Genomic DNA, 10,039 nt, shown 5'->3' on the forward strand with positions numbered 1-10,039 from the left:
TTTCTTCCACACTCCAAAGACGTACAGGTTTGGCTTCTGTAAATTGTCCCTAGTGTGTAGGATAATGCTAGTGTATGGGGTGATCGCTGGTTGGCACAGACTCGGTGGGCTGAACGGCCTGTTTCCATGCTGTATCTTTAAAGTCTAAAGTCTAAATGTGCCTTGACAGGAAATAGATGGTTATCCCATCAGTCTCCAATTTCTTTATTTGTTACAATTCCGCAAGCGCTCATCTTTGTCTGAGTGGCTGCAGATTAGCGAAGTGGACTTATGGTCTGCATTAGAAGCTGTGTAACCGTACCATCTAGTGTGAAGAGGTATATTCAGCCATAAAAAAAGGACACAAAGTTCTGGAGTAACTCAGCGGGCCAGAAAGCATCTCTGTGGAACATGGATAGGTGACATTTCGGGTCGGGTCCCTTCTTTGGATTCTGGGTCATGTTTTCTTTGATTGGGCAACTGTTGTTTCAGAAAAATGTAGTTTATGTCAAACAGATATATTTTCTTTATTTCACTTATTTCATTTTAGACTTTAGAGATACAACGTGGAAACAGGCCCTTCGGCCCACCTAGTCCGCACCTACCAGTGGTACACTAACACAATCCTACACACTAGGGATAATTTATAATTTTATCGAAGCCAATTATCCTGCAAATCTGCACATCTTTGGAGAGTTGGAAGAAACCAGAGCACCCGGAGGAAACCCACGGGGTCACAGGGATAACGCGCAAACTCCGGACAGACAGCACCCGCAGTCAGAATCAAATCTGATCTCTGGTGCTTTAAGGCAGCAACTTGGAAAATAGAGAATTGCATGAGTTTTAAGGAGTTCAGGGAATCAAAAGCACAGATTTAGAGCTACGCGGGAAGGATAAGTGGGACTAATTGGGTAGTTCTGCAAAGAGCTATCGCTGCCGATTGTTCAAATGGCCTGCGCTGCAATGTATTATACAAAGTGCTGAAGGAACTCAGTGGGACACTCAGCATCTCCGGAGGATATGTTACTCCAGCAGTGTTCCACTCAAGATTCCCGCATCTGCAGTTCCTTGTGTTGACACAGATGCAGGCAAATGCGACTTGCCAAGACTGCTAATTTGGTCGCCATGAACAAGGTGGGCTGAAGGGCCTGTTTCCATGCGGTACACCTCTATTACCCTATAGCAACATGTGTCAGATCGTTGATCTTTTGTGCACTATAGTGCACAAAGTGCTAGAGTAACACAGCGGGTCAGGCAGCATCAATGGAGAACATAGATAGAAGAGTCTCCATCTGAAATATCACATGCATATCCTCCAGACCCGCTGAGGTATTCCAGCACTTCTACACAAGGTTCCAGCATTTGCAGTTCCTTGTGTCTGCAGTGTAGTGTTTTGTGAAGGGATCCTCCAGGTTATTATTCTATGAACGGCACCACTGCTGTACCACAGTGGTAGGTTTGCCATGATGTTGCTCACTGAGCTTTCAGTCTGTGATGGCACAATGACACAATGGCGCAGCTGGTAGAGTCGCTGCCTCATGGTGCCAGAGACTCGGGTTCGAACCTTGGGTACTATCTTTGTGGAGGAAACGAGCACCCAGAGAAAGCCCATGTGGTCACATGGAGAACGTACAAACTTCACACAGACAGCACGTGTGGTCAGGATCGAACCCGGGTCTCTGGTGCTATGAGGCAGCAGCTCTACTGCTGTGCCACTGTGTCGCCATATGTGGTGGGAGTGGATAAGGAAGTGGGATAACATAGAGCTACGGTAACGTAGAACTAGATGAACGGTGGTCGGTGTGGACTCAGTGCACCAATTTGACCTGTTTCCATGCTGTATCTTTCAATGGCTCAACTTGCCCATGCCGACTAATGTGCCCCATCTCCTCTAGTTCCCCCTGCCTCATTTGGCCCATAATCCCTCTACCCTATTCATGTAAAGTGAGATCATGTAGAACTAGTGTGAACAGGTGACCAATGGTCAGCATGGACTCGGTGGGCCGATGGGCCTGTTTCCATGCTGTATTTCTAAACTAAAAACTAAACTAGAGTAATTGGGTAAATGATGGACCTTGTGGAAATGGTGGGCCGAAGGACAAGTTTCCATGCTCTATCACTAAGCTAAAAACTAAACTACAGATCTGCCACCTGTTTACCAGCAACTGGCAGTCTGCTGCCACCCCCCCCCCCCCCCCCCCCCCCCCCCCCTTAATTCAGATAAAATTTATATACCTCGTCCCCCCCCCCCCCATCTCACCCCGGCTGAGGATGGGGCGATCGAACTGGTCTGGCCAGAGCCAACAGGTCCGTTCCCGACTTTCACGGCTGACTTTGCGGGTCAATATCTCGCCGCCCCCCCCGTCCATGACCTCTGTTGGTCCGGCAAAATGTATAACCCAGAAAGGCTCTGGAACCAAGGGTGCTGCAAAATTGGTGGTGAACCTGAAGTGTGAATGATGGTCGGCATAGCTACGGTTGGCCAAAGTGCCTTTCAATGCTGTAGCTCTAAAGCAAAAATGAAACTAATGTGAATTGGTGATAGATGGTCGGCATGGACCTGGTGGGACATGTTTCCATGCTGTATCAGTAAACTAGCGGGCACGGGCGTGAGCCGAAGGGTCTGTTTCAATGCTGCAGCTCTAATCTGAACTGAACTTAAAACAAGAGCTGACACGTGTGCTTTGCTTGCAGGGGAGAAGCCGTACATCTGTGAGATCTGTGGCAAGAGCTTCACCAGCCGGCCGAACATGAAGCGCCATCGTCGCACGCACACGGGCGAGAAGCCATACCCATGCGACGTGTGTGGCCAGCGCTTCCGTTTCTCCAACATGCTGAAGGCCCACAAGGAGAAGTGTTTCCGAGTCACCAACCCCATCACCCCGGACAACAACCTGGCCTCCAGCCCGCCCCCCAACTCCAACCCCCTCCTCTCCCACCACCACTCCCACCCTCACCCTCACTCCCTCCCGCTACCCCTCCTGCACTCCCTGCCCCCCACCCTGCCCCCGCCCCACCACCTCCCACCCCCTCCGCCACTCTTCCCGGGCAGTCGGATCAACGCCAACAACAACTGAACGGCAGAGAGCTATTATTTCTTCTCCTCTCCGTACAAAAGAGACAAGGAACTCTAACAATCGGCTGAAGGTGCCCCCCCACCCCTTCCTCCCTCCCTCCCTCCCTCCCACCCCTCCCATGTGTGACTCTGAATATACTGTTAACTGGGAGGAAAATATAACCAAAAGAGGCAAATGTACTTAAAAGGATGGGGACTTAAAGTCGACGAACCTTGGGGGGAGGGGGAAGGGGACAAAGATCATGACTTGTGTGACGATAAAAACCTATTTTGGTGTATTATTTACAGTAAGGATGCAGACAAATAATTTTTTTTAACGTATCATATAGGACAAGACTAGTGTGGACTGGTCTCAACCACTCATAGACTTTAATCGCTCACTAAAAAAACCAACCTGTGTTAGAACACAAATATCCCTACAGTATATAATGCAAGAAGGACTCGTGCAGCTTTATTGCAGAGTGCATCTCGGGGGTGGGGAAGAAGCTAAGCAAGACGCCCTTAATAAATGTGTTCCTGAAATACTTACTTAGCAAAGTAATATTGGGAGTCTTCCCATATCCCGTCGCTCCCCTTTTCCCTCGCCTCAAATCTATAACCTGCTATTTTATTTAACAAGGGTAAGACGAGCTGTGCTTGTGTGTGGCAAGCTTAACTATTTACTGGAGCGCGTCTAACAGACTTGGCGTTTATTTTTTAGCAGTCAATGTGGGTGTTGAGCAAGTGAACCATGACTTTGGTTATTAAAGCATGGAGCCCGCGACCTACTGTGGGATCGATTGAAAGGAGAGTGAGAAAGAAGGAGCTCTATCTTGTGGGGGTGTGCAGAAGCCAAAGAGGGGGGAGACAGATGGGCAAGGTCAGTCGTACGAAGTAGCTCTTCTGGCTAGGAAGCCGTGAGCCTGGGCACAACACTACTTTCTCCTGCCCCTCTGAGCCCACTCCAGCTCACCTTTGCTGTCCTTTGCTTGCAAACTTCATGTATGTTTCTGGGGAATTTTTTTAATAGCAATTAGCACTTAATCATGGGCGGCGTATCTTCTAACGGGTAAATACTGTCGTTGCCGTTTTCTTGTTTCCGGAACATTAAAAAAGAGAAAGGGCAGACTGTGTCAGTACTGGCCAAGGGATTTTGATGCAAAGCAGCCGAATGAATGGGAGTGAAACTAGTTAGTGTAACACTGAAAGAAAAGTGATGAATCCTGCTGAGCACCCGGCAAAAAGGATGCAATGATCTGAGCTGGAGAATCTCACATGGTGGCATTCAGATGAGGAGCTTTGGGTCACTAAAGTCGCAGCAGCAATCCTGTCAGTGATTGTATGGCTCCAAGCCATAGTGAGCGAGGGCGTTTGTCCTGTTCATTAAATCTTACCTCACTTGAACACGAAAACAGGTGAATTTTCCTTTCAAATGTTGCCTTAGATGATTGAGTGCGTTGAGTTGCAAGCTTGGATGGGGCAGTCAATGATGGACATGGATGCACATCACAGAAGTGTTTCACCCTCCCTCCCTCCCTCCCTCCCCTTCCACCACTTCCAGCAGATGTGGCTGCCGTTGACTCATCTGGGGATGTGCTCCAATCTCAACTTACAGTGGTGTCTTTGTGATAGAGTTGGGGGTTCACGTTTTGGAGATGAACGAGTAGCATGATTACTCCAGTGAGTTGTATGTGTTTCAACTGGTATTTCAATGTGTGTTTCAGATAGGGACTTTGTCAATGCACAGTTGATCAAACACCATCAGTTTTTCCTGACCAAGGACTTTCTGATCTTGTCAGATAGTGCCCAAGGACAAGGGAATATTGGGGTTGATAGTTGACTTATGTTGAACTTGCTTGAGCTTCTGGAAGGCTTCTAATAAGTAGTCAGGCAATAGCATGGAGATCCCCAGCAGGATCACTTACATTGCTAAGCTTTGCATCATACCAAGCAAAGGTAAGTCCAGTTTACCTACCACATCTTCACCTCAAAATGGTAGTCTGTGAAAGATGCACATTCGCAAGAAGTTAGACACAAAATGCTGGATTAATTCAGTGGGTCAGGCAGCATCTCTGGAAAAAAGGAATAGGTTGCGTTTCAGGGCGAGACCCTCCTTCAGACAGGGGAAGGGGAGAGGGAAACTAGAGGTATGGAAAGATACAAAGAACAAATGAATGAAAGGTATGAAAATTACTCATCAAAGCCAGCAACGATGATCAAGGAAAGGTGGAGTCTACAATGGCCCAATGATAACGAGAATTCAAACAGTGAAACTAGGCAGGACGGCAGTGGAACTAGCAGGAGGATGGGGTGGGGGAGGGAAGGCGAGAGAGACAGAGAGGGAATGCAGGGTTACTTGAAATTAGAGAAATCAATATTCATACCGCTGGGTTGAATTAGGACAGAATAGACTATACATCTAGTTTCCTATTGCAATTACAGCAGGGTAAGTAGGTGATCCAAATACTAGGTGGGTTTTAATTGCAGAAGGATTGAATTACAAGAGTAAAGTCAGGCTGCAGTTACTTAAGAGGCATAAGAGACCACTGGTGCTGGAATATGGAGCACAAATAGGGTCAAGTAACATCAGTGGAGGCAAGTAGTTTCGGGTCAAGACGCTGCATTAGGACCAAGAGTCGGTCCCGCTGGGAGGTCCCGACCTGAAACGTCGACAATTCCTGGTCCCTCCACTGATGCTGCCCATCCCATTGTGTCCCTCTAGCAAAGGTAGACACGAAGTGCTGAAGTAACTTACCAGCATTTCTGGGGAACATGGATAGGTGGCGTTTCAGATTGGGACCCTTCAGAGTTCCTCTAGTAGTTTGGTTTATCACTGCAGATACATGTTGAGACCACATCTGGTTTTGTTAGATTGATTGCTCAGTCCAAGAATCATTATTTGAGGAGAGATTCAGACTACTGGACGTATAATTCCCTGGTGTTCAGAAGAATAAGAGGAGATCTCATTGAAACTTAAGATTTTATGTGCCATGGTAGGATGAATGCTGAGAAGATAGTTGTCCTGGCTGGAGAGTTTAGATCCAGCAGATTCTGTCTTGGCCACTTAGGACTAAGAGGAGGAGAAATTTCTTAACTCTAATTAAGGCTTGCGAATGTTTGGAATTCTCTATTCCAGAAGACAATGGATGGTTAGTTTTTTAATATATTCAAGACAAGATTGTTAGATCATGGAATATAAGGATGGTATTGATTTATTATTGTCATGTGTACCGAGATATAGCAAAAAATCATGTGTACATTGTCCCATGCAAAAGAGAAAATAAACAGAGTGCAGGATATAGCGTGACAGCTGCAGAGAAAGTGCAGGTTTAGAAAACGTGCAAGGGATGCAAGTGGAATATCGGGAATTTATCCCCAGCATTTAAGTGGTCTGTTCCAGAGTCTGATAATTATGTAGGAAACTGGAATTAGAGTTGAATATCAGTGAACTGCAGAGAATAAGGGGAATTGCGGCACAGCTGGTAGAGCTGCTACTTCACAGTGCCAGAGACCCAAGTTCGATTTTGACCTCGGGGGCCGTCTATGCAGAGTTTGCACGTTCTCCCTGTGACCGCGCGGGTTTCCACCCACGTCTGAAAGACATGTTGGTTTGTAGGTTAATCGTGTCTCTGTAAATTACCCCTAGTCTGTAGGGAGTGGATCAGAGTGGATAACATAGGATTGGTGTGAACGGGTGATCGATGGTTGGCGTGAACTCGCTGGGCTGAAGGGCCGGTTCCCATGCTGTATCTCTCAACTAAACTAAACTAAAGAAGTCCCACAAAGGGTAAAACAGACCCTACCATGCCCTCCTACCCTTGTCCTTGCTGGCAAACCTGAGCTTGCTGTACCTACTGGATGCCGCTGATGTTTTTCACTGTCCACATCTGGATCGTTGGGAGTTGCTACCAGGGTCTAATGTGTCTCCACACGCTGCCATTTTAGTTTTCTTCGAATTGCTCAACTAACAGATACCAGCAAACTGTTTTTTACACTTGAACACTAACATAGGTTTTAAAAGCATTTATTACATGGAGCGCTTAGGCAGTCTTCTGTTTTGAAACGAGACTAAAGCTGCAGTGATTGCCTGCTTTGGGGCCTGAAATGGTCTTGGTTTTTAAACAACTCGTACACTACACACTGCATCTGCTTCACAGATTTCTCTTTGTGTAATTGTTGGATGTCCTTTAATTGCCCCGCCCCCATTGTACTCTAGTACACAATTAAATAGTTGGCATCCGTCCATCTGCGAGAGATGATGGTGCAGATTTGACGTTGTTCAGCTTGGAGAGGGGAATGTTTCATCTGTGGTTGCATTTATTGCTGTGGCTGACTAGTCCTCTCCTTGACAGGCAGACCCTCCCACAGGTGAAGTTGTTTCTGGCTGTTGGATTGGGGAGTGTGTTATTGTTGCTGTTGAGCATTTAGTGGCGATGATGCCTGGTCTCCAGGGTCTTGAACCATGTGCTTCATACCCGCCTGGAGGTCCTTTCCTCCTCTCACACAATGAAGTAAGGCTGGAAAAATGATGGCTGCTCATTTGAAATAAGTGAATCGGAAATGACATAATCAATCAGCAACATTAATCTTACAGAAAATCACTGTCTTTTATTGGGGAGAAGTTCACGTCATAGAAGCAGAATTAGACCATTCAGCCCATTGAGTCTACTCTGCCATTCAATCATGGCTGATCTATCTTTCCCTCCAACCCCATCTATTAACCTCTCCCCATAAGCTTTTATACCCTTATTAATCAAGAATCTGTCAATCTCTGCATTAAAAACACCCAGTGACTTGGCCTCCACAGGCCAACTGTGGCAATGCATTCCACAGATTCACCACTCTGTCTAAAGAGATTCCTCCTCATCTCCTTTCTTAAGGTACGTCATTTTATTCTGAGGCTGTGGCCTCTGGTCCTAGACTCTGTTGTGCAGGTCTTCGAAGAATCATTTGGTGGCAAATAACAGGGGAGCGAAAGTATGTTTGCAAGTGCACTGTTAACACAGACTATATTTTAGATATTTAACGTGCAGTATTTGTCTTTGCACAGAGGGAAGGAGGAATGTGTCAAGTGAAGCATCGCAGTATTTTTAATGTGCTCTTTATCGGATACAGAGTTTAAAATGTTAAATAAAATAAAAGGTTAGTTATTATAAAAACATAGGACTTTTTTAATATTAAATGTTTTTAATACTTTAGAATTCTGCCTATTTTGCTCATCGTAAAGAGAAGGAATTGGAGGGGAACCACACTTTAAGCAATAGTTAAAGCAAGGGGTTAGCATTTTAATGTTTCTCACAGTACTGATAATTCAGCACTTTTCATTATGTCTTGGTGTACTGCTATAGGAGCCCTCAGCTAGTCATTGGCAGATAAGCCCTCGTTTTTTAAAAACCTCCTGCATAGGAACCTACCACAGTGCTGCAATTCTTTGCAGTTTTGGAGTGAAGGGGGAGTTGTCACATTGTGACTTTTTTTGCACAAAGTTCAAGGTTATTGTGTAGGAAGGAACTGCAGATGCTGAATATCAACACAAAATGCTGGAGTAACTCAGTGGGTCAGGCAGCGTCTCTGGAGAAAAAAAATAGGTGACGTTTCAGGTTGAGACCCTCCGTCAGGCTGAGAGCAGTCAGTCTGAAGAAGGTTCTCGACCCGAAACGACACCTATTCCCTTTCTCCAGAAATGCTGCCTGACCGGCTGAGTTACTCCTGCATTCTGCGTCTATCTTCAGTTCAAGGTTAACTTTTCATTTGCAGTGATCCTTCCCCTCAAACCCACAGTCACACCTCTAAACTGCATTAGCCAGAGGGAACGTGTGATTGTGTCCTTCCCTTTTTTTGTAGCCAAGATCTCTTTGTATCATTGAATGGGGGTGGGAAATGTTTGAATTCCATAATCCTATTTTTAAAAAAGAGTTTTGATAAAAAAGTTTTTGACAAAAATTATCCCAAAGAAAGCAATAAATGGACATTTAGCAGGACAAACTCACACAGGTTAACTGTATGTCTTTGTGTCTCACAACAACAATGTTAAGAGGATTTTTATTTTGTTTTGGTGGCACTACCTTCGGTGAGTCTTATTTTTGTTTTTTTGAATAAATCCTCATTCCAGTTGCGGCAATTTCAGGAACTCTCATCCTTTATCAAGCCAAACGCACGTTACGTTCCTGTCGGATGTAATTCTGCTTGGCCATAATATGGTCTGCCCCTCTCTTGAGGCTGAATGGGTTAAAGATTCGGACACATTCTGCTTGGATATTAAATTCAAAGGTAGCTACGTCTGAGGGTCAGAGTTGAAGGGTGAGAGTTAACAATGAATCGGATGATTTAACCCTTTGTTGGCATCCATCACCTTACCACAAATGTTACTTTTCACTGTACTGCCCAGTATCACGGGTGAATTTCTTCATGTGCTTCATTTAGGTAAGCTATTTTTTATCCATGAAATCTTGCACCTTATCCCTATTTAATAGTCCTTTCTACACAGACCAGAGGGGTGGGATGGTTGGTTGGGGGTACGGTGGGAGGGAGGGGGGGGGGGGGGGGGGGGGGGGGGGGGGAGAGGCGGGAGGCGGGCGGGAGTTGGTGGGGAGGAATGTTGCTCCATTACTGTAGTTATTCCACTATCTTGCTACGAGATTATACCAATGTTGCTGGCTGCATAGTGCTGCCTCATTCAGGTAGTGTACAGCTTGTTAAACATAGGGAAATGCTACAGTTAATATTCAGTGGATTCAAGGCCAAAATTTAGCTTGGCCGTCTAGTAAAGCATTAGGTTTAAAAATAATAAAAATAAAATTTTGTGTAACAGTCATAAGTATCTTAATTCTATATTTTACTACATAAACACATCTTAGTTATCTTGTGTATATAGCATTAATATAGAATGTTGTAATCTTGTGGTTAAAAGGAAGATTATGTCAATAGGTGCTACAATTACCAGTCTATATCCGTCATTTATGTATTGCTTAGTGTATGGTGTATACAGGATTTGCTGTCTTAATT

At 45.4% G+C, this 10,039-nt stretch overlaps 1 protein-coding gene across 1 annotated transcript in view; it reads left to right on the top strand.

Annotated features, from left to right (window-relative positions):
- Positions 1 to 9,570, top strand: part of zbtb47b (zinc finger and BTB domain containing 47b) — a 166,270-nt gene extending 156,700 nt beyond the window's left edge. Inside the window, 1 exon segment of the mRNA XM_055663495.1 lies at positions 2,674 to 9,570. Coding sequence (XP_055519470.1) covers positions 2,674 to 3,056 — 383 coding nt within the window. The 3' untranslated portion in view covers positions 3,057 to 9,570.
- Positions 9,571 to 10,039: the final 469 nt, after the last annotated feature.

Source organism: Leucoraja erinacea, chromosome 2 (assembly GCF_028641065.1).
Source record: "Leucoraja erinacea ecotype New England chromosome 2, Leri_hhj_1, whole genome shotgun sequence".
NCBI classification, from domain to species: domain Eukaryota; kingdom Metazoa; phylum Chordata; class Chondrichthyes; order Rajiformes; family Rajidae; genus Leucoraja; species Leucoraja erinaceus.